This window comes from Entelurus aequoreus, linkage group LG02 (assembly GCF_033978785.1).
Source record: "Entelurus aequoreus isolate RoL-2023_Sb linkage group LG02, RoL_Eaeq_v1.1, whole genome shotgun sequence".
Lineage (NCBI taxonomy): Eukaryota > Metazoa > Chordata > Actinopteri > Syngnathiformes > Syngnathidae > Entelurus > Entelurus aequoreus.
In genome coordinates, this window is record NC_084732.1 from 35,590,546 (window position 1) to 35,616,941 (window position 26,396).

The 26,396-nt window shown below is 39.9% G+C and overlaps 1 protein-coding gene across 1 annotated transcript in view; it reads right to left on the reverse strand.

Moving 5' to 3' along the window:
- Nucleotides 1–5,587: 5,587 nt before the first annotated feature.
- The window catches only part of galnt2 (UDP-N-acetyl-alpha-D-galactosamine:polypeptide N-acetylgalactosaminyltransferase 2), a 175,233-nt gene continuing 154,424 nt past the window's right edge, over nt 5,588–26,396 (reverse strand). Inside the window, exons 12-16 of the mRNA XM_062025962.1 lie at nt 25,858–25,950; nt 18,861–18,944; nt 18,642–18,768; nt 14,561–14,680; nt 5,588–9,673 (exon numbers count right to left, since the gene is read on the reverse strand). Of these exons, the coding sequence (XP_061881946.1) occupies nt 9,518–9,673; nt 14,561–14,680; nt 18,642–18,768; nt 18,861–18,944; nt 25,858–25,950 (580 nt within the window). The 3' untranslated portion in view covers nt 5,588–9,517. The remainder of the gene's footprint in view (nt 9,674–14,560; nt 14,681–18,641; nt 18,769–18,860; nt 18,945–25,857; nt 25,951–26,396) is intronic.

Genomic DNA, 26,396 nt, shown 5'->3' on the forward strand with positions numbered 1-26,396 from the left:
TACAATGTAATGCATCATATATTTCCAGTTGTTTCATTACAGCACGTCCAAAAAGTAGTAGGAAGAAGCAGAGCTTATTTAAACCTACCCCTTTTCATACCATAGCAATTATATCCCATTTCCTTGTTCTCCGTAACAGAACAGTGAATAAATAAATAATAAATTAATAATATACCATAGTAGAAAAACTAATATTAAACACATAAATAATCTTTATCTTAAAAAACAAAAACAAAAAAAAGTGTTCAAGATGTTCAGAATTCTTGTTCTGTGTACTTTGTGAACACTTGTAGTTTGTACCGTTTCTTAAACTGAATCATATTGGTGCTTTGTTTGATTTCTTTGGTTAACCCATTCCATAATTTCATTCCACATACAGATATACTAAAGGTTTTAAGTGTTGTACGAGCATACAAATGTTTTAAATTAGATTTTCCTCTAAGGTTATATTTGTCCTCTTTTTGCTGAGAAGAATTGTTGTACATTCTTAGGTAGCAGGTTATAATTTGCTTTGTTCTTAATTTTAGCTGTTTCCAAATGCACCAAATCATTGAATTTCACTATTTTTGATACAATAAATAAAGGGTTTGTATTTTCTCTATATCCAACATTATGTATTATTCTAACTGATCTTTTTTGTAACACCGTTAGTCAATGAAGCGCACATTTGTAGTTGTTTCCCCATATTTCTGCACATTAACTCAGATATGGTAACACTAGCGAGCAGTAAAGAATGTTAAGGGATTTTTGGTCTAGAACATGTTTTGCTCTATTCATTCTTGACATGTTTCTTGCTACTTTATGTTGCATACTTTTTTTACATGAGATTTCCAGTTCATTTTATCATCTATTATTAGACCCAAAAATGTAAGCGAAACCCAAACAACCACTTCTCTGTATCGCCAAAGAAACCCATTGAGATCAAGATCTCTTTCACAAAGGTGACCTGGCCAAGAGGTGAACAGCACATGTCACAGAGCAGTTTCAGGAAAGTAATACGTTAAGACATACATTTTAAACAGCATAAAATAGAACTGTAAAACAATAAAGATGTACACCTTTTAAAAACACAGGCACTGTGCAAATGTCTCTCGCTGTCTGTCCCTCAGGATAGAACGGAAGGCTCCAAATGGAAGTAGTTCAGAGAGTTTCAGTTTTGTCTGCAATGCATTCCATGCCAGAGGGGCAGCAATGCCAAAAGCGCTTTTACCAAATTCAGTCCGTACGTGAGGAACAGTTCAAACATACAAATTGTTAGAACGTAATGCATAAGAGCTGTTTTTTCTTTGTAACAATGCACACAAGTATGTAGGCATTAAACCGAAAAGAGCCTTAGAAATGATAGTCAGCCAATGAAGATAAGTCTGATTTCACATACAGTTGACCGTGGTGTGTGAGACTACCACAGCCAGTAACAAATCTTAGTGCTGAGTGAAAAACAGTGTCTAAGGACTGGAGGCATTTAAATGAAGCACTAAAATAAAGCAATCAATTACAGCATCAAATTGGCGTGAGGCAGCGCACATTTCCTCGTTCAGTTCACTCTTGATACATTTCAATTTTGCCGTGAAAAAGGCCGTACGCCAGGTTTTTGTGCTTACGCAAACTTAATACAGGAGGCCCCTGGGCTTACTCGCTGGCATTAGCTAGAGATCGACGTAACTTTGTTTTTCAATCACCGGAAGAAAGTGAGTGTGAAGGACAGTGTTAAGAAAAAGTGGAGGATATTCACTGAATTAAAGAAAGCTTCATCAAAAAGACGACAGATTGTGTAGCAAACTTGGCAAAGCAATTTCAGCGTCTCACTGCTAGTCTGCACCATACTGAAGCAGAAGTAGTCTAACGGCAGCCAAGAATGTTGAAATAGTATCTGACTGGCCAACATTTATTCATGAAAATATGATGGAAAAGCTGCTGATGGTGTATTTGACGGAGAAGCCGCTGGAAGACAATATCGTAGAAGTCCACTCTCCAAGGTAAATGCTGTATATTATTAGCATTTAAGTCCAATCTTAAAACTCATTTGTATACACTAGCCTTTAAATAGACCCCCCTTTTAGACCAGTTGATCTGCCGTCTCTTTTCTGCTCTGCCCAGATTAGGTGACCACAGAAGATGCACCACTCATCTGTGCATCAGTTGGTGACGTCTCTGCACTGCTGACTCGTCTCCACTCAAGATGATCCCCTGCTGGCCCCACTATGGACTGGACTCTCACACTATTAACTAGATCCACTATGGACTGGACTCTCACACTATTAACTAGATCCACTATGGACTGGACTCTCACACTATTAACTAGATCCACTATGGACTGGACTCTCACACTATTAACTAGATCCACTATGGACCGGACTCTCACACTATTATGCTAGATCCACTATGGACTGGACTCTCACACTATTAACTAGATCCACTATGGACTGAACTCTTACACTATTATGCTAGATCCACTATGGACTGGACTCTCACACTATTAACTAGATCCACTATGGACTGGACTCTCACACTATTAACTAAATCCACTATGGACTGGACTCTCACACTATTATGCTAGATCTACTATGGACTGGACTCTCACACTATTAACTAGATCCACTATGGACTGGACTCTCACACTATTAACTAGATCCACTATGGACTGGACTCTCACACTATTATGCTAGATCCACTATGGACTGGACTCTTACACTATTATGCTAGATCCACTATGGACTGGACTCTCACACTATTAACTAGATCCACTATGGACTGGACTCTCACACTATTAACTAAATCCACTATGGACTGGACTCTCACACTATTATGCTAGATCTACTATGGACTGGACTCTCACACTATTAACTAGATCCACTATGGACTGGACTCTCACACTATTAACTAGATCCACTATGGACTGGACTCACACTATTAACTAGATCCACTATGGACTGGACTCTCACACTATTAACTAGATCCACTATGGACTGGATTCTCACACTATTAACTAGATCCACTATGGACTGGACTCTCACACTATTAACTAGACCCACTATGGACTGGCCTCTCACACTATTAACTAGATCCACTATGGACTGGATTCTCACACTATTAACTAGATCCACTATGGACTGGACTCTCACACTATTAACTAGATCCACTATGGACTGGACTCTCACACTATTAACTAGATCCACTATGGACTGAACTATCACACTATTAAGTAGATCCACTATGGACTGGATTCTCACACTATTAACTAGATCCACTATGGACTGGATTCTCACACTATTAACTAGATCCACTATGGACTGGATTCTCACACTATTAACTAGATCCACTATGGACTGAACTCTTACACTAATATGCTAGATCCACTATGGACTGGACTCTCACACTATTATGCTAGATCCACTATGGACTGGACTCTCACACTATTAACTAGATCCACTATGGACTGGACTCTCACACTATTAACTAGATCCACTATGGACCGGACTCTCACACTATTATGCTAGATCCACTATGGACTGGACTCTCACAATATTAACTAGATCCACTATGGACTGGACTTTCACACTATTATGCTAGATCCACTATGGACTGGACTCTCACACTATTAACTAGATCCACTCGACGTCCATTGTACCGGTCACCTGTTTTTTTTTGCCCTGATGCGGGATCTGAGCCGAGGATGTCATTGTGGCTTGTGCAGCCCTTTGAGACACTGGTGACTTAGGGCTATATAAATACACTTTGATTGATTGCCTTGCATGGCAGCTCCCGCCATCAGTGTGTGAATGTGTGTGTGAATGGGTGAATGTGGAAATAGTGTCAAAGCGCTTTGAGTACCTTGAAGGTAGAAAAGCGCTATACAAGTATAACCCATTATTAATATTATTTTACATCATACAACTACTGCAGTTGTTAATAATACATATAGATTGTATATTGTTTTAGACAATATTCTATATGAGTTTGTTTTTCTTTTTAAAAGACATGTTACATGTTAAAATGGTGCTGTTTTGTTTGGGGTGGCCCAAACAGCAATTACATTTATTTAAATTAATTTCACCGGGAGACCTTGATTTGAGATACAAATGTTTTCAGTTAAGAGCGCCCGTCACAGGGCCAACTCAGCCCGTAAGTTGAGGTACTACTGTATATCTATTTTGGGCAGAATTGGATTGTTGTGTTTAAGTTTCACTTTTGCATCTCATAGCACATTCTGGAAGTGTGGTGCGTTCAAGAAACCTTGATTCAAGTTGTTTTTAAAGTCAGGGGAAGCTTAATCCCCAGTAGATGCACTAGTGATGATAATAATAAAGGGCGGCATGGCGTAGTGCAGGCCTGGGCAATTATTTTGACTCAGGGGCCAAATTTAGAGAAAAAAATGTGTCTGTGGGCCGGTATATCTATTTTTAGGAACACTAATACAAAACCTCACAATAATGTCTGATTGAATGCTAAAAACGTTATGACAGACCGCCTTACAAAAAGGAATGGACATTTTTTTTTTTTTACTGAATGAGACACCCAGAATGTACATGAAAATAAAGAATGTGGGATTTACAATATTAACTATGATCGATAAAACACTGAATATTGACCACATATGAACGTCACACCCACTCTCCGTCGACATAGTTTACAATCAAGCGAAATGCAACAAAAATGCAACAAAACAGCGAAATATGAACGAGAAGGGTACAAATAAACCCACCTACAATCTGATTTATCTGATATATCACTAAGCTTTAGAACTTTGTTGTGAAAATCTCCTTCCGCGTCTGTCCCTGACACCCGCATTTCAGGCTGACACTCTGTGGAAACGCTCCTCCGCCCACACTGCTTGGTGCCTGCTGTGACTTAGATTACCATAGTAACTAGAATATCATGCAAAAGCGCAGATTCCAACCATTGAAATACTTTGTATAGTTCAAGACTTACGGTCATTTGAAAACATCACTGCACATCATAACGGCAGCTACACTGTCCATCTTAAAGATCTAAAAAAAATTATTTGGGAATTTCCGGCGGGCCAGATTGAAAAGCTTAACGGGCCGCATGTGGGCCCCGGGCCTTAATTTGCCCAGGTTTGGCGTAGTGGGTAGAGCTGCCGTGCCAGAAACCTGAGGGTTGCAGGTTCGCTCCCCGCCTCTTACCCTCCAAATCACTGCCGTTGTGTCCTTGGGCAGGGCACTTCACCCTTGCCCCCGGTGCCGCTCACACTGGTGAATGAATGATGAATAATAGGTGGTGGTCGGAGGGGCCGTAGGTGCAAACTGGCAGCCAGGCTTCTGTCAGTCTACCCCAGGGCAGCTATGAAAGTAGCTTACCACCACCAGGTGTGAATGAATGATGGCTTCTCACTTCTCTGTGAAGCGCTTTGAGTGTCTACAAAAGCGCTATTTAAATCTAATCCATTATTATTAATAATAAGTAGTATTAAAAAACCAAAATGGGGCCACACAAAGTCTAGGGTCTGTCTCAATACTGACACAATCTCATTTAAAGGAATTGGTGACAGCTCATAAGTCCAGAGTAGCAAAACACATGATAATGGAAGAAAAAGCGCAGAAGAAAATACTGGAGTCTGTCGAGTGTATGTATACAAAGCATTTATTTAAGTTAATCATTTCTCCTCATTCAAAGTCTGCAGTGTCTATAAAAGAGGGAACAGTTAGAAGCGCTGTACAGTGTGACAACAAAACTAGGAACGGCTGAGTACACTGATAGTGCGCGTACATCATGTACATCATTGGGATGTAGGTATGTACAAAAATATACACTTTTATAGTTGTTTCCATCTTACTAAGACTCAAAGTGACCTTTCCCCGAGTCTTATCTTCACTAATTGTAAATGTGACGATTGGTTGAGGAGATTTTAAAGTGGGAGGCGAGTTGTGCGCACGACTACATAAAGCTGACCTTTGAACTTCCTTCATCGTGACAACACAACTCAGCTAAACGACGTTAAACCACCCAGCTGAGAGGTTTAATACCCTGCTTACAACCATTGCCATTCACAGACACTTTGGCACATGGTGCTAAAGATGTAAACATTTCATGTCATCTCACCCAAACTGTGATAGTCAATATTTCACCCTTTGAAAAAGAATAGCAGTCTCTGTTGCCATGGTAACTCGGTATGTGCAGCAAGAGTTAATACAAGCTATTTATAACACTGCTTCTAGTTCTTCACAGGTTGTACTTTCTTTTACTGCTCCTCCAGTTGCTACTCTAGGCCAGGAGATGGCGCTGTACCCCAAAGAAAGTCCTTAACTTTGTAAATATCCCACAGGATTAAGAATCCAAACATGTGCATATTAGGACAAACTAGGTTGTAAAATTAGCTGTAATGAAAATGAAAATGACTCTGGAGAAGGATGCAAAATTCAGAAAATATCATTAGGCAATTTTTCTACCACCATGGCAACCCAATAATTAACTTTCTTCTAATAATATGGGAGTACACCTTTCTTGCAAGCCAAAATACAAAATGTAAAACTTAAAAAAATAAAAAACAATACATGTACAATATATGTGATGGAAATCATCCAGGTTGAAATTTCTATTGCATTTTACAAACTTCATTTGAAATAATTTGATATTGTAACTTCCTAAATCAATCAATATTTGGGCCTTTTGGTCACTATGGCAACACTAGTCCCCACTCTGTGCCTGCCTGGCACCTACGGGTGCAGCCTCAAGTGTCAGGATAGGCTCTGCATGCATGCAAGCTGCAGTGTCAGCAACAAGTTTAAGACAAAGGTAAAGAGACCCCCAAAAAAAGACTAAAAAAAAAAAGAAACATCAGAAAAGAACATGAACAATAGGACCAGTTGTCCGGGTCTCTTTCTTAACTTAAAAGTGTGAGAAAGCGGTTGCAGTTTCTCTCTCTAAAATGAAAATAAATGTTGTTTTCTCAACAAAAATGGATTCAGGGGAGGCACGGCAGCTTGGAAGAAATAAGGAAAACATATTTGTAAAATCTGCTAAATGAACTTCAGTTATGTTTAAAGGCAAATGATGTTCAGCCTTATTACATAATCGTACAATCTCTGAGGGGCCCCCAAACACCTTCAGTCTGACATAATGGTTAGTAAAAGTGAAAGTAAAAGTCAACACCGATAATAAAAGATCTAAATATTTGAAGGTTTGCTCCTCTGATTGAAGTGGAAATCATCACTTAATACAAAACAATCTTATATTTGCTTCAACAGTCACAGAAACTGGACGATCAACTCAACTGGAAATCTAAATGAGCAGAAATGAATTAAAAACATGATTGCAGAACACCACAATGCATCCCATTGGGCATAATCCTGATTTACAATACGGTGTACAAACAGTGCAGTGCAAAAGTCTTAAGCCACTGTTAGAAAATGTTGTTTGATCAAAACTTTCATGGCCGCATATACTTACAATGTCTCTTACAACCATTATAGATTTTGACTGTACGATTATTGTCTGAGTAATAATCTCAGTTTCACGATTATTATGCATGGATTAATGTCACAACATAACATTTTAGCAAATCAAGTTCCCTACAGATTTTAATGCATTGTCTATTACTGTCGGAAATAACAGTAATCAAATAATATTACAATAATAGTACAAAATAATACATCATTGAGTAATAATTGTATTATTAAAATAGGACTATGGTTAACTTCATTGATCCCCCAGGGGAAAATGTTACTCATGTCTCAAGTGTTATTGTCATCAACTGTCGTCCATGCCGATTTATTCATTTTTAATAATTTACTTTAAGTGTTAATAATACCTGGATTGCACACAATTAGATACCATGATATAGCGCTGTTATTATACAAGCTCCTGATGTTCTGGTAGTGTTTTACACTTGCTATATATTAATGCCTATAGTCTTGTTTAGAAATGACTTCTTCCCATCTGTGTTAAAGTTTGTTCACCTTGCAAGCTTTTGCTTGTCAGTGAAAGCTTTATTTTCAACTCAGCATACTAGCGTGTCTCGCGATAGTATGCAACTGTTTTTGTTCCGTGCAGGTGGTGCCGGAACTATCGTACCAGCATAAAGTGTGTTTATAGCGAGTTAGGAGGACTGAAACACAGTGTAATGGGGCCTTTGCGATTAAATAATTTTGACGCTTTTAATTGGGGTTAATAGTAAGAATGGTTAATCGTTGAATTCCTACTGACAAGATACAATAAGTACCGGTAACACAAAAAAAAAAAAAGAATGTATGGAATGTATTTGTCTTGTCTGATAGTTAGCATGTTGCTTCCTGGTTCATGGAGGATGACAACAAGAAACTGGTTAAGATTCTGTTCATATCATGCCATAATTAATTCTGGTATTAGCACCTTTATTTAGATTCTCACCAAAATGTAATGGCTTCTTACTTGGTCCATGATGTGTAATCCTGCTAATTGTGTCCTGTAGTCCATTAAAACAAAAAAAGCTAGTGGTGGCCCAAGACTTTTGCACAGTAGTGTGATGATGACACTGTGGAATAACATTACAACATATTGACAAGTACTCTTAGTAGCACACAACATGTCAACCAGATCCCCAAAAAACTGAGGCCACAATAAATCCCTGCGAGGCTACGCCCTGGTAAGCGTGGTTAAGTCAGCCTCATACAGCGGTGCTTTGTTAAGGTCAGGGTCGAGAAACACTAATATGAGATTAGGTTATTTATTCCTGTTACCCTCAGAGAACCAGAGAAAGAGACAGTAAATTACACAAATTCAGTTTGATGTGGTGAGCAAAATAAAATCACAAAACAAACAGAAGTCGTGTAAAACGCTTCCCCGAGGGAGCCGAAGAGCAGCGATAGTAAAGAAAAGACATCACATCAGTCCTCGGCTGTCCTTTGGAGGGTGTTTCTTTTTTCTTTTTTTTTTCAATTTGCTTTCTGAGGGATGTAAACAAAAAGTGGCTGTTAAGAGATCCTTGTTGTCGCTTTAAAGAAGAAAATGAGGATGGTAAAGTGCAGCAGCCAGTGCTACAGCCTGAGGGCAGACCACAACTCTTGAAAATGTTCAGTAAAATCCTCCACTGCCTGCTGTGGAAATCTCTTCGTCTCTGATGGTCCTGTGAAGCCCCACCTCCCCAAAAAACAAAAACAAAGTTGGTTAACTCTGGCTCTGTTTGAGGAAAATCTGGAGGAAAGAAAAAAAACATAAGACATAGAACTACAAAATAAAATCACTGGAGTCCATTTTCAACAGCATTGAAGAAAAGAAAAAGCCTGGAAGAGTTCACACGTGATTACCCTCGTGAAAGCGCCAATGACAAAACACTGAGGTATGTAGTCATTTGGATGGAGAGCCTGTATCTTCATCATTAACGACCCAACAGTCACTTCCTGTTCAGGGGGCCTCCCTCCGCTTGTCTGTTTTTGTGTTGGAAGGCAGGGACGGGCGTGTAAAAAAATGACCTCCGACACCCTGAGGAGGACCAAGACGGACTAGTTCACCCCCCGGTCGTCTTCAGAGTCTGTCGGTGTGTCCAGCTCCTGGGATGGCGTGGGTCATGTTGCCCCCACCCCTATGATTGTAAATTCAGGGTAAACTTCCACTGCTGGCTCAGGTTGGGGCTGCACACCTCCACAGTGAGACCACCCATTCGGGCACTGCGGCTGTCCAGACACAGGTTGCTGCCCACGTGACGAAGCTTCGAGTTGGACTCAATCTGCTCCCATTTCTGCAGATTCAGCAAAATATAAAGCACATTAGGTGTACATTAGGGGTGGGAATTTAATTATATTTAGTTGGAACTGATAACATTTTAAACCAGATTAACAATCATGATAATGGATGAGAAATACATATACAGAAAAACAGTTACTTTTTTTAGTAACGAGTAATTCATTATTTTTACATATGTTACATTGCTGTTACCGATCTGTTTGATGAATTGTGGCACATTACTTTTAAGGTAGCTTCAGTTGCTCTTTACTAGTGCAAGCAACAGCCTGAGGGTTCCTGGTTCAATCCCCAGCTTCTACCAACCTAGTCACATCTGTTGTGTCCTTGAGCAAGACACTTCACTCTTGCTCCTGATGGGTCGTGGTTAGCGCCTTGCATGGCAGCTCCCTCCATCAGTGTGTGAATGTGTGTGTGAATGGGTGAATGTGGAAATAGTGTCAAAGCACTTTGAGTATCTTGAAGGTAGACAAGCCCTATACAAGTATAACCCATAACATAACATAACATAACATAACATAACATAACATAACTCGGGAAATAAATCTTAAGCAATTAATTAAGAAAATAATGTTTTTTCTGAACACTTTAGTGTGGGGAACATATTCACCATTAATTAGTTGCTTATTAACGTGCAAATTAGTAACATATATGCTCTTCGTCATTGTTAAGTACTTATTAATGCCTTATTCTGCATGGCCTTATTATACAACCAGTAAGCCATTAACTAAGAGTCTTCCCTCAATAACCTCAGAATTATTGCTTATTCGTAACCCTAACCCAGGGGTCAAACTCAAATACAGAGTGGGCCAAAATTTAAAACTGAACAAAGCCGGGGGGCAAGGTTGAACAAATTAACCTTTTAATAGGGACCCAAACAAGTTTTGCATTGAATATTGAACAAGCAAGGCTTATATAACTTTATAGTGGCATGCAAAATCGAGTTTCAAATAATAATAATAAAAAAATATCAATGGCATATCAAATACAATTTAAATAAAAATTGAATGCCTCTTTTCTATTTGCAGCTTCTGAGGTAAATATCAAAATAAACTTTTTTCACAGGCTAATACATTTGAAAATAAAATAACAATGAATAAACCAACCATTCAGGACTTTAAACTGCCCAGTTTGCAACACACTGATCTAATCTGATGTGCCCAAGCCAGATACCTGCCATCTTTTCTTGGATGCTAGTTCATTAATGTCGGGGCTCGGGCTTTGAGCTGAGGCAACATTCATTATCGAACGAAGGTGTTCATCAGTCATTATATCTCGTAGTTCACCCGGACCACAGTCTTGGGGGCGTGCCTTAAAGGCACTGTCTTTAACGTCCTCTACGAGCTGTCGTCACACCCACTTTTCATCCATTCTAACAACGTGCCGGCCCAGTCACAAGATGTGCGGCTTCTGTACGCACACACACATGAATGCAACACACACTTGATCAACAGCGATACAGGTTTCACTGAGGGTAACCGTATAAACAACTTTAACACTGTTAGAAATATACGCCACACTGTGAACCCACACCAAACAACAATGAAAAACACATTTTGGGAGAACATCCGCACCATAACACAACATAAACACAACAGAACAAATACCCAGAACCCTTTGCAGTACTAACTCTTCCGGGACGCTACAAAATACAAAATACACCCCCGCTACCACCAAACCCCCCCCGTCCCCCCACACACACCTTGTAGCGTTGCATTCACTTGTGTGTGCGTGCAGAAGCCGCACATATTATGTGACTGGGCCAGCACTCGTTGGACTGGATGAAAAGCGGACGTGACGATTTTCGGGAGGGGCACTGAAATTTGGGAGTCCCCCGGGAGGGTTGGCAAGTAGGAGAATTAGCGGTGAATGCGGTGTTACCGTGGCACCGCCTCTGTATATAATCGCCGTACCAGCTCTAGTGTTAATTTGATATCGCCTCAAGGGCCAAGTGAAATTACATGGCGGCCATACTTGGCCCGCGGGCCAGAGTTTGACACCCATGCCCTAACCCTTATATGTTCCCCTAGTGTCCAAATAACCTAACCCTTATATGTTCCCCTAGTGTCCAAATAACTCTAAACTAAGTCTTTGTTACTTAAAATATGTTCCCCATATTAAAGTGTTACCGTTTTTTCATATAGAGCAGCACCTCAATTCAAGAGTCAGGGCCCCAACTTAAGAGTGTTTTGAGATACGAGCCGTCTCTCGGCTTATTGTGATGCTTTAAGTTGCAAGCTAAAATTTGAGTAAGCCTGTAAGATTCGACCAAAAACATCTGGTCTTACTTGCTAGCACTAGCTTATAGTTAGAGATCAACATAACTTTGTTTTTCAACCATGGTGAAAAAAAAAGGTGAGTGTGAAGGACAGTGCTGAGAAAAAGTGGATGACAGTTATTGAATTGAGGAAAGAAATCATCAAGTACACGACTTTACGATGCAAAATGAGCATATCAATGCTAGTCTGCACCATACTGAAGCCGAATGAGTCTAACGCCAGCAAATAAAATCTAAATGGCAGACATCTATCCATAAAAATATGGACAAGCTGCTGATGGTGTGTTTGACGGAGGAGCAACTTGAAGGTGATACTGTAGAGCAGGCCTGGGCAATTATTTTGACTCGGGGGCCACATTTAGAGAACAAAATGTGTCTGGGGGCCAGTATATTTCTTTTTTTAGAGACACTAATACAAAACCTCACAATAATGTCTGATTGAATACTAAAAACATTATGACAGACCGCCTTAAAAAACGTAATGGAATTTTTCATTTTTCTATGAACGATAAAACACTGAATATTGACAACATATGAATGCCACACCCTTTTTCGATCGACATATTTCACAATCAAGCGAAACGCAACAAAAATACAACAAACAGTGAAATATGAACGCAAAGGGTACAAAATAAACCCACCTACAATCTGATGTATCTGATATATCACTAAGTTTTAGAACTTAGTTGTGAAAATCTCCTTCTGCGTCTGTGGAAACGCTTCCCGCCCACACTGTTTGGTGTCTGAGCTGATGTGATGTAGATTACCATAGTAACTAATTAGGTTACCATAGTAACTAATTAGATGACCATAGTAACTGGTATATCATCCAAAAGTGCAGATTCCAACCATTGAAATACTTAGTATAGTTCAAGACTTACGGTCATTAGAAAACATCCCTGCACATCATAATGGCAGCTACACTTTCCATCTTAAAGATCTAAAAAAAATATTTGGGAATGTCCGACGGGCCAGATTGAAAAGCTTAACGGGCCGCATGTGGCCCCCGGGCCTTAATTTGCCCATGTCTGCTGTAGAGCAGGACTAATCAACTTAAAAACAGCAGGGTGTTCCTATCATATAGAACAGTGGTCCCCAACCACCGGGCCCATGGATCGATTGGTACCGGGCCGCACAAGAAATTAAAATAAATAAAAATAAAAATAAATTTTATTTTTTTAAATCAACATAAAAAACACAAGATACACTTACAATTAGTGCACCAACCCAACAAACCTCCCTCCCCCATTCACACTCATTCGCACAAAAGGGTTGTTTCTTTCTGTTATTAATATTTCTGGTTCCTACATTATATATCAATATAGATCAATACAGTCTGCAGGGATACAGTCCGTAAGCACACATGATTGTATTTTTTTTATGACTGGGGGCTTTAGCAGTATGTGCGCTCCTGTTATATTAAGTAGAGGGAAACCTTGATTTACAAACACTACAAACTTTTGGATGAACTAACCACACACGTGACATTGATTGATTGATTGGAACTTTTATTAGTAGATTGCACAGTACAGTACATATTCCGTACAATTGACCACTAAATGGTAACACCCGAATAAGTTTTTCAACTTGTTTAAGTCGGGCTCCACGTTAATCAATTCATGGTAGTACACAGCGAATGCAAGTGTACTAAAGTTGTATCCACCCGTTGTGTGCCTCGCAGCGCAGCTAATTTGTGCCCAGCAGCACATCCTTTGTGGACGGTCTGATTGCTCTCTGTGCTCATTTAGTTGCTACCGACTGTGCTAATTGCTACTTTGAGTGCTTTTTAAGTGTTGTTTAGCTTTTTTACAGCATTTTCCAAGTTTTGCTGGTTATACATGAGTCCAAAGAAATCAATGGACAAGCGATGTGTGGTTTAAAACATCCACAGCATTGTAGACACTGCCTCCTCCCCCTCCCTTCCTCTGAATGCCAAGACTATTAAAGTGAATTTAATCATTTATTCCTAATCATTGTAGCGACTTGGCTGTTAGAGTTAAGGAGCTTGGTGATTTCAAACTGTGAGTGCACCACAGGGCTAGTGACAGTGTGTGTGTGTGTGTGTGTGTGTGTGTGTGTGTGTGTGTGTGTGTGTGTGTGTGTGTGTGTGCGTCGGCAGGGGGGTTGAATACAAGGAGGACAATTCATTTGTTGTTGTTTTGACTTTGTTACTAAATAGAAACTTGATCCATCAACGCCTTGTTATGTGTGTTTGACATGACTGTATAACATTTTGTTGTGTTCAAAGTGTACAAACCTTTACTAAAATATAGACTTGAATCCATTATTCATGTTTAAATTGTTTATGGAGAAATTTGCTTCAATATGCTAACTTTTTGATACACGAACGGCGTTCAAGAACCAATTGAGTTCGTAAATCGAGGTTCCAATGTGTCTTTAACAAGCATAAACATATTGCTTCTGTTTTAATATATAATTTTATAATTGAATTAATAACACTCCAACTTACCCATGCCCCTAACGATGACAAGCGGTATCGAACATGGACAAATGGATATTACTCAGTTGGTTTAGAAAACATTTGAAGGTATGCAGAGCCTCGCGTTGACAATATATACAAAATAAGATGTTGTGTAGTCAAGGTACCTGTCTGCTGTCGTTCTCTCGACAGCCCTGCAGCTTGATGAGGGAGCCGCCTGTTCTCTCCACCACAGTCAAGCACAAGTCCATGTGTTTGACTGACTTATCCTTAGTCAGGGCCCATTCCTTCAACAAAAAGTACCATTACAAAAGACAGTTTAGTTTTATGTGATGTGCAGTCTTCCCAGTGATCATCAAAAACACAATTGGAGTTTTCCCTTGGCTAGACTATTAAGGCTTCTTCCATTCTCATTCATCTCATTTTATTTCACTGAGCTTTATACTTCACACAATGAAAAAAGTGCCTTCATTCTATTCAAGGATGCCATTACTAACTTTTATAGAGAATTCAAAGCACATAACGGCTCTGCAACATCTGCAGAGGATAATTGCGCTAAGGTTGTGCCAGTGTCGCATCATATTAAAATCCTCTGTAGGCTCACAGAATGAGGAACGCCTACCCGCCTCCATTAAAACATCGTTCATTGTGAAGTGACACTGGAAAAGTGGTATAAATTGAACATTTAGAAAGAAGGCCGCAAAGGCAGCCATTGTATCATAACTAAACATCACATTCTGCCGCAGGGTACTAAAAAAAGTGTAACATACAATAAGCTACGAAAAAAAAAACACTAGTCTATGCAGACTATGCACTAAAAAGTTTGCAAAAGGATGCATATTTAAAGTTGTTAGATTTACTGGGTGCACGTAAAAAATGGAAGCTGTGGTGGTTATGTTCACTTTAATATGACTGTGGTTGTTGTATTTTGTGCTGGTTTACCAAGTCACACTTTCTAATATGTTGAGGCGTTCATGTACTGTAGATCAGTGTTTCTTAAAGGGAAACTTCGGTTTTTTTCAACCTGGGCCCTGTTTTCATAATTTTTTCTGTATATGTGAGTGCTGGATAAAACATTTTTTGAGGTCGCGCCAGTATTGAGCAGGGCAGGCAGCCTCCAGCCCAGCTAACGCTCGTACACAGGGCAACTGGCTCTCGTCAAAATTCGGCCTATAAACATGCATTTTTTTCACACTGACAGGCTCAGATAGTTACAATGAGTGTCCGACAACATACTAGAAAGGAGAAATTAACGTATGTCTCTACCTTTAGCTGGAGATCGCTGTTTGTTGTGAGCTGTGTCCAAATCTCACCACGCTACAAATCTCGTTCCGAAATCTCGCGATAACTCGCGACAAAACACCGGTGGAAAAACAGTTACCTGACTGAGGTGAAGAGAGATGACTGAAGTGATTTTCTGTTGGATTACCGAAGACTGTTATTTTAGTTTTATAGAAAAGTTTGTTTGTTTGTCTGTCATGGCTGAATTTTTGCCTGATGTGGACGACGTGGATGAAATTGCATTTGTCGCGAGTTATCGCGAGATTTCGGAACGAGATTTGTAGCGTGGTGAGATTTGGACACAGCTCACAACAAACAGCGATCTCCAGCTAAAGGTAGAGACATACGTTAATTTCTCCTTTCTAGTATGTTGTCGGACACTCATTGTAACTATCTGAGCCTGTCAGTGTGAAAAAAATGCATGTTTATAGGCCGAATTTTGACGAGAGCCAGTTGCCCTGTGTACGAGCGTTAGCTGGGCTGGAGGCTGCCTGCCCTGCTCAATACTGGCGCGACCTCAAAAAATGTTTTATCCAGCACTCACATATACAGAAAAAATTATGAAAACAGGGCCCAGGTTGAAAAAAACCGAAGTTTCCCTTTTCTTAACTATAGGGCGGGGGCCCATTGTTGGCCACAGTTTCTCAGCTATGGTTCGTTTGGGATAATAGATTACTATTTCAGTGTTGATATTTTTAAGTGCAAAAGTTGGGCCCCAAGGTAAAAAATGTTAAGAACCATTGCTGTAGACAAATAGGTTCATCAAATTATTACAAAAAGCTTAGTTTAGTATTTGAATACCACCGCAAACTACAGCCACATCAATCAATAACATAACCACCATTAAATATGCACAGGAAGAGAGTTTAGTGTCCAAAATATACTAATACAGTAGCCCAGACCTGGGCAAATATTTTGACATTGAGGGAAGAAATGTGTCTCGGGGCCGGTGTGTGAAACAAAAATTTTGCTGTTTGGCCACAATACCCAGCAATATGTTTGGAGGAGAAAATGTGAGGCTTTTAATCCCAGGAACACCAGGCCTACCATCAAGCATGGTGGTGGTAGTATTATGCTCTGGGCCTGTTTTGCTGCCAATGGAACTGGTGCTTTACAGAGAGTAAATGGGACAATGAAAAAGGAGGATTACCTCCAAATTCTTCAGGACAACCTAAAATCATCAGCCTGAAGGTTGGGTCTTGGGCGCAGTTGGGTGTTCCAACAGGACAATGACCCCAAACACACGTCAAAAGTAGTAAAGGAATGGCTAAATCAGGCTAGAATTAAGGTTTTAGAATGGCCTTCCCAAAGTCCTGACTTAAACGTGTGGACAATGCTGAAGAAACAAGTCCATGTCAGAAAACCAACAAATTTAGCTGAACTGCACCAATTTTGTCAAGAGGAGTGGTCAAAAATTCAACCAGAAGCTTGCCAGAAACTTGTGGATGGCTACCAAAAGCGCCTTATTGCAGTGAAACTTGCCAAGGGACATGTAACCAAATATTAACATTGCTGTATGTATACTTTTGACCCAGCAGATTTGGTCACATTTTCAGTAGACCCATAATAAATTTACATAAGAACCAAACTTCATGATTGTTTTTTGTGACCAAGTATATGCTCCAATAACTCTATCACAAAAAAATAAGAGTTGTAGAAATTATTGGTAACTCAAGACAGTCATGACATTATGTTTTTTACAAGTGTATGCAAACCTTTGACCACGACTGCATGTGTGTGTGTGTGTGCGTGTGCGTGTGTGTGTGTGTGTGTGTGTGTGTGTGTGTGTGTGTGTGCATGCGTGCGTATGTATGTATGTACTGTATATATGTGTGTAAAAATCTGCTGTACAATATACGTCTGATAGAATGGCAAAAACGTTATGACAGACCACCTAAAAAAACAGAATGTAATTTTTATTTATTTTACTGAATGAGACACCCAGGATGTACATGAAAATAAATATAGTAGGTTTTACAATACTGACTATGAACGATAAAACACTGAATATGAACAACATATAAATGTCGCTCATTGTTTACTTCTTAGACCACCTCTTTGATCGACATCTTTTACATATTATAATTTTAACACAAAGAGTAAAAACTACAATCTGACATAATATCACTTTTCTGCAGAGCTTTGTTGTAAAAATCTGCTTCCGCGTATGCCTCTGACACCCGAGTTTCAAACTGGCTGCTCTGGAAACAAATCCCACCCACACTGCTTGGTGCCTCATCTGCCTGGAGCGGCTGTGATGTAAAGTACCATAATAACCAGTATATCACTCAAAGGTGCGGATTCCCACCATTGAAATATTCTCTATAGTTCAAGGTTTACATTAATTTGAAAACAGCACAGCACATCTTATTGGCGGCTACAATTTCGATGTTAAAGGTCTAAAAAAACTATTTGGAAACGTATTGAAAATCTTAAATTTATGCGGCCTATGGGCCGTATTTTTCCCAGGTTTGCTGTAGTCACTTTGCCTTATAGATTTATTACTAGCTATAACAACAAAAATATTCTGTGTTTTACAACTAAAGAAAGACTAACTATATTGCACCTATTGTATTGTGGCAAAGACATGTCTACATAAAGTACAGAATGTGGTGTTTTTCCCCATTAAGTCATCCACACCTAGGTTGGTCTATTTTGAGAAAAGACACGCAGGCACTGCTGACACTCACACACACACACACACACACACACATCCACATACTGCATTCTGAGATCCTTAAGAAGTCTCATACATTTGACACCTAGAGACATGCAGGAACAGCTTATTCCTAGAGTATACGTACGTAATAAAGCAAACTACAGTAAAGTTTACAAGCTTAGTGCAAATACAATTTATATATGCAAAGGGGTGATTAAATATCCCTATTAGGATTGATCTAAAGCATCTGGCTTCCCAGAGTTGAGTTTAGACAGGCTGACGTATGTGTGTTGTCGTGGTAACACTACCTGGTTTCCTCCGGCATTGTGGCATTCGTAAACGCCCACCACTCCGTCAGCAAAATGTCCCAAGGTGTCCAGGCAGTTTCCTCCCTGTTGTAATGCTCCAAATGCAATGTCTTGGTGATCAGGGACCCTTCACACACACACATTTTTTTAATCAAATACAGTAATGACATTTTGTGCTGTCATATAGCACACAATAAATAAATCCAGTCCTCATCTTACCGCAGCTCAGGGTAGACATTCTCCAGGTACCATTTAAAGGGCTGACAGGCTAAACGCTTCTTCATATCCAAACGACTCTGGATGCTGAGACAGAAGGTGTGAGAGGCTTGTCAGTCAAGATGACAGCTGTGTTTGTGCTTAAATTGCAGCGCCATTGAAGACAAGGATTACAGAGCCGCTCTATTGCCTTTGGGGAGATGGCAAAAATGCTCCCAATATGTCACAAAATAACTTATTTTCAGCCTTTGCTTCTGTCGTTCTAGAGGGATTTTGTTGCTATGCAAGCAGAAATAAAAGCGCATGAATGCAATTTTAAAACGATTCTTATAATTACTAACAAGGGCACTGAGAGAGGAAGCCAAGGTTGTGTTGTGAGTGCAAACAAAATCTAAAGGTCTTCTATTATGCAAAATTGAATTTTAATGAGGTTCTAACAGTTTTGTGAGCCCCAAGCCTGTTCGAGAGCATCGAACACGAGAAAAATCTATCTTCTCCGTCACTTGCATGCTCCCCTTTTGTGAGAAAAGGTGCTTAAACGGTCACTTTTCAAGTTTTATGACGTCATGAAAACCACCACTTTGGGAATTACAACCTACCACTTGACTGAGACAGTAGGCTTCACTGCACATCTTAAAATAAAGCCTGTAGTTCAGCTGACTCAGTCAGCTACAGACGTGGGAGCTGTAAGTTTGATCACTTTGTTTTTCTTCAGCGAATAAGCTAACCTAACATGATGTGGCTGTAAGTCACAATGTGAGTGTATTGTTAGCACTTTAGCGCACATTGCTATGTTAGTGCTGCTAACGTTTGTGTCCTCCTGTCCCACTCCTTATGTTACGTTGTTATAAATGGTATCGGATAAGTTGGACAAGTGCACAGTCTCTGGGTAAAAAGTGGATTAAGATCAACAAATTACAAGATGATCAAATAATATTTTCCACTGTCAAAGCCATAAAATTTAACATTACAGCTTTTGCATTGAAATTTATAAATGGAATATGAATTGACAGAAATATTTTCATTTAATATACTGTACACTTCAGGACAAAAATATTAGTCTCTGAGGAACTTTTGAACATTTCGAGATGTCGTTATAAAAGGTTTGGTGAAAACAGACATTGCTGATTAGCATGATTAGCCTCCCTGTAGGTTTGAGCTTTAAAAACACACCTGAGCATTAAAGCCTACAAGCTACGGTGTACCGGTTGAGACGCATAATAGATTTAGCTCTTTAGCTAGTCCTACACCCCAGTCTACCGGGCACCACACCTTAGTCATAGGGGACTCCATCACACGAAACATAAAGCTTAGCAAACCAGCCACAGTAAAGTGTATCCCCGGGGCCAGAGCACCTGACATTGAAGCTAATCTTAGGGAGCTAACTCGCAACAGGCCTAGTAAACACGTACGACAGGCTAATCGCACCACTAATTATGCGAATATAGTTGTACACGTTGGCTCCAATGACACTAGAATGAGACAGTCAGAGATTACAAAGAGAAACATAGCCAGGACTTGTGATCTCGCCAGAAAGATGTCCAGGCATCGAGTAATTGTCTCTGGCCCCCTGCCTGCGAGAGGCAATGATGAGAGATATAGCAGATTAGTCTCGCTTAACAAGTGGCTGTCAAGCTTCTGTAGGCAACAGGGACTAATGTTTATTGATAACTGGCCCTCTTTCTGGGGCAAACCAGGCTTGCTGATGAGAGACGGCCTTCACCCTAACCAGGAAGGCGCCATCATCCTGTCTAGAAACATAGACTTCTATTTAAGTCTCACTTGACTGACTACACTAGAGCAAGCCCGGTCACAGGCAATTACAATGTCTGTTAGTCCGGGTGAGGAGTCAGTTAAGCTAGAACTAGCCAGCGCCAGGCTGGATAATCCATGTACGCATAGCAATTCTCTTAGAATAATACACAATTCACATAATGTTTTTTCTGTTGTGTCTGTGTCAGAGGTGGACATGCATTCTACTGAGGTGGCAAATTATGATATGTCCAGTCTATTGCAGCACCAAGCAAACAATCGGAAAATTCCCGTCATATCAATTCCTAGATATGGTCGAAACTATTTAAAGTGCACTACGCATAATAAACGCAACATTGTTAATATTGCCACTACGGATAATCTTAACAAAAACTCGTCAAAACAGCCCAATACCTATAATATGGGCTTTTTAAACATAAGATCATTGTCTCCCAAGGCGTTATTAGTTAATGAGGTCATTAGAGACAACAATCTTAACGTCATTGGTCTTAGCGAAACCTGGCTCAAACCAGACAAATTTTTTGCGCTCAATGAGGCATCTCCTCCTAACTATACGAATGCGCATGTTGCCCGTCCTCTTAAAAGGGGAGGGGGTGTCGCACTAATATACAATGAAAATTTCAACCTTACCCCTAACCTAAATAATAAATATAAATCGTTTGAGGTGCTTACTATGAGGTCTGTCACACCGCTACCTCTCGACCTGGCTGTTATCTACCGCCCCCCTGGGCCCTATTCGGACTTTATCAGTGAATTCTCAGAGTTCGTTGCTGATCTAGTGACGCACGCCGACAATATAATCATAATGGGGGACTTTAATATCCATATGAATACCCCATCGGACCCTCAGTGCGTGGCGCTCCAAACCATAATTGATAGCTGTGGTCTTACACAAATAATACATGAACCCACGCATCGCAACGGTAATACAATAGATCTAGTGCTTGTCAGGGGTGTCACCACCTCCAAAGTTATGATACTTCCATATACTAAAGTAATGTCCGATCATTACCTTATAAAATTTGAAGTTTTGACTCACTGTCAACAAGCTAATAATAATAATAACTGCTATAGCGGCCGCAACATTAATGCTGCCACAACGATGACTCTTGCTGACCTACTGCCTTCGGTAATGGCACCATTCCCAAATTATGTCGGCTCTATTGATAACCTCACTAACAACTTTGACGATGCCTTGCGCGAAATTATTGATAGTATAGCACCGCTAAAGCAAAAAAGGGCCCCTAAAAGGCGCACCCCATGGTTTACAGAAGAAATTAGAGCTAATAAATTATCATGTAGAAAACTGGAACGCAAATGGCGTGCGACTAAACTTGAGGTTTTCCATCAAGCATGGAGTGATAGTTTAATAACTTATAAACGCATGTTTGCCTTAGCTGAAGCTAAATACTACTCAAATCTCATCCGCCTCAACAATAACGATCCTAAATTTCTGTTTACTACAGTAGCATCGCTAACCCAACACGGGACTCCTCCCAGTAGCTTCACCCACTCGGCAGATGATTTTATGAATTTCTTTAATAAGAAAATTGAACTCATTAGAAAGGAGATTAAAGACAACGCATCCCAGCTACAACTGGGTTCTATTAACACAAATACGACTGTATATACGACGGACACTGCCCTCCAAAATAGTCTCTCTATTTTTGATGAAATAACATTAGAGGAATTATTACAGCGTGTAAGTGGGATAAAACAAACAACATGTTTACTTGACCCACTTCCTGGGAAACTTATCAAGGAACTGTTTGTATTATTAGGTCCATCAGTGTTAAATATTATAAACTTATCACTTTCCTCCGGCACTGTTCCCCTAGCATTCAAAAAAGCGGTTATTCATCCTCTGCTCAAAAGACCTAACCTCGATCCTGACCTCATGGTAAACTACCGACCGGTCTCCCACCTTCCGTTTATTTCCAAAATTCTCGAAAAAATTGTTGCACAGCAGCTAAATGAACACTTAGTGACTAACAATCTCTGTGAACCTTTTCAATCCGGTTTCAGGGCAAATCACTCTACGGAGACAGCCCTCGCAAAAATGACTAATGATCCATTGCTAACGATGGATTCTGATGCGTCATCTATGTTGCTGCTTCTTGATCTTAGCGCCGCTTTCGATACCGTCGATTATAATATTTTATTAGAGCGTATCAAAACACGTATTGGTATGTCAGACTTAGCCTTGTCTTGGTTTAACTCTTATCTTACTGACAGGATGCAGTGCGTCTCCCATAACAATGTGACCTCGGACTATGTCAAGGTAACGTGCGGAGTTCCCCAGGGTTCGGTTCTTGGCCCTGCACCCTTTAGTATTTACATGCTGCCGCTGGGTGACATCATACGCAAGTACGGTGTTAGCTTTCACTGTTATGCTGATGACACTCAACTCTACATGCCCCTAAAGCTGACCAACACGCCGGATTGTAGTCAGCTGGAGGCGTTTCTTAATGAAATTAAACAATGGATGTCCGCTAACTTTTTGCAACTCAACGCTAAGAAAACGGAAATTCTGATTATCGGTCCTGCTAGACACCAACATCTATTTAATAATACCACCTTAACATTTGACAACCAAACAATTACACAAGGCGACTCAGTAAAGAATCTGGGTATTATCTTCGACCCAACTCTCTCGTTTGAGTCACACATTAAGAGTGTTACTAAAACGGCCTTCTTTCATCTCCGTAATATCGCTAAAATTCGTTCCATCTTGTCCACTAGCGACGCTGAGATCATTATTCATGCGTTCGTTACGTCTCGTCTCGATTACTGTAACGTATTATTTTCGGGTCTCCCTATGTCTAGCATTAAAAGATTACAGTTGGTACAAAATGCGGCTGCAAGGCTTTTGACAAAAACAAGAAAGTTTGATCATATTACGCCTATACTGGCTCACCTGCACTGGCTTCCTGTGCACTTAAGATGCGACTTTAAGGTTTTACTACTTACGTATAAAATACTACACGGTTTAGCTCCAGCCTATCTCGCCGATTGTATTGTACCATATGTCCCGACAAGAAATCTGCGTTCAAAGAACTCCGGCTTATTAGTGATTCCCAGAGCCAAAAAAAAGTCTGCGGGCTATAGAGCGTTTTCTATTCGGGCTCCAGTACTCTGGAATGCCCTCCCGGTAACAGTTAGAGATGCTACCTCAGTAGAAGCATTTAAGTCCCATCTTAAAACTCATTTGTATAATCTAGCCTTTAAATAGACCCCCCTTTTTTAGACCAGTTGATCTGCCGTTTCTTTTCTTCTCTCCTCTTCTCCCCTGTCCCTTGCGAGGGGGAGTTGCATAGGTCCGGTGGCCATGGATGAAGTGCTGGCTGCCCAGAGTCGGGACCCCGGGTGGACCACTAGCCTGTGCATCGGTTGGGGACATCTCTGCGCTGCTGACCCGTCTCCGCTCGGGATGGTTTCCTGTTGGCCCCGCTGTGGACTGGACTCTCGCTGATGTGTTGGATCCACTGTGGACTGGACTTTCACAATGTTATGTCAGACCCACTCGACATCCATTGCTTTCGGTCTCCCTGAGAGGGGGGGGTTACCCACATATGCGGTCCTCTCCAAGGTTTCTCATAGTCATTCACCGACGTCCCACTGGGGTGAGTTTTTCCTTGCCCGTATGTGGGCTCTGTACCGAGGATGTCGTTGTGGCTTGTACAGCCCTTTGAGACACTTGTGATTTAGGGCTATATAAATAAACATTGATTGATTGATTGATTGAAAGTAGGTTTGAAGCACACTCATGCAGTTAACCGCCAACAATACTTAATTTACGTTCCCTAACCTGTATGATAACCAAGCTTTAGCAACATTGTTATTATTGTAAGAGCGAACACTGAGGAATTGTTTCGCCTTGCGACGGCATGCTACGGCAATAGCTGTAAGTTAGCAGGTCCAGCTTCCTCAAACTTCACAAAGTTAAAATATCTACCACCAACTCCCGAAATAGTATATTCTCCAAAGACTTCCTAAGGATCAGGCTTTGGTCCAAAGCAATGATTGGACCAGATTCCAGTTACCCCCGCCAACTGACTTTGATGGGTGAGTTTAACAGAAAAATAAATGAATGAAGTGCTGACACACAAGTTCAGGTAATTAATAAATGAATCCTTAAATCCTGAAATAATTGATTAAATTGTGAAATAATTGATTAAATTGTGAAACTATTAAATCGTTAAATGATTATTTAAATCGTGAAATAAATAAATCATTAGACAATGAATCAAATCGAGAAATACAATTACTAAATAATTACATCATGAATTAACTTGTGAAATAAACAATTTAATCATGAAATAATTAAATGATTACACCTATAATTAAATGATTAAATAATTAAACATAATTTTATATTAAATAAATTATTGGCACATTTAATAGGAAATTAATGTATTTAGCTCCAATCACAATTAATTAATGACGCAAAGTAATTAGATACACTTCTTTAACATAAATTACCCCATACCTATTTAATTTTGCCCTATGTGACCCTACATATATTATGGCGGACTCACCCGTTTCATTTAATTGAGAATAAAGTGCTTTTATTTTATTTCAACAGAAGGGCTAATCATTTTGTCCTGAAATGTATATATTTGAACATAAGTGGTTAATAAAAAAAAATTTAAAAAGGAAAAACATGTTCTAATATTCAAACAACATGAAAATATGATGACCTGTGCTGCTTCTAATCAACATATACATCTTCCAACAACTAAATATTAAACATTGTAGACAGGAAATTGCATGCTAGAAAACATTGAAACATAACTTAACAATAGCTAAAGATGCAAAGTTGAGGCTACAGGGGGCGCCAATGGTTTTGTAGGTTATGGGTCCCTCACTATAACAGCAGCAGTGTTGACACTCTGGTGTTAGGGAACATGTGATTGCTATGTAAATTCACAAAGTCAAGCAATATTATCATCTTCTGCATCAACCAGCAAGAAGGCAAACTGGACACCATGAGCTACCTAAAACCTGTTCTGATATCATTTGCATGGCGTTTTCATAGAATGTGTTTGCTTTGAACCAAATTTGCACACTTCCCAGTAGCATGCATCAAATCATGTTGCACTCTTGTAGTCAGGCCAAATCAGGCATTTGGCTGCCAAACACAAGAGTGGCATGCTAATTAGTAATCTGGGGCCATTTTTAAACACCAGTTCATGTGATATGGTCTGTTTTGAAGATGAGGACTTACTTCCCGTAGGGCACATTTCTTGCCGAGGGGACCGCGGCGTAGTAGAAGTTTTTATACTCATCCATCCACACCTCGGCGGCTCTTCTGGTGTTCCTGAGATGGAGAGAAGGAAGGAAGATGGTCAAGGTAATAGTTTAGTATATTTCTGACATACTCATTAAAGATACATAGAAGGAGAGTACATTTATATTAGCGTAATTCAACATGTCTGAAAAGGAGTTCGGAGAAACAGAGTTTATTTAATCCCATATCAATAATGGAAGAAATAATCAATGCGATAGATTGTTTACAGTGTGCAGCAGCAATGTTTATGAAAGCATTTGACACAATTAATTGCAATATCTTAATTAACAATTTAGAACAGTATGGCATCGAAGGGTTGGTCTTGAACTGGGTAAGAAGCTACAAAACCAACATGAAACAATACGTGAAGTTAGGCGAACACGTCCGTAGCTTTAAATATATCTTGCGGCACACCCCAGGCATCAATGCTGGAGCCAAAATTGTTCAATCTCTCTATAAATGACATTTGTAATGCT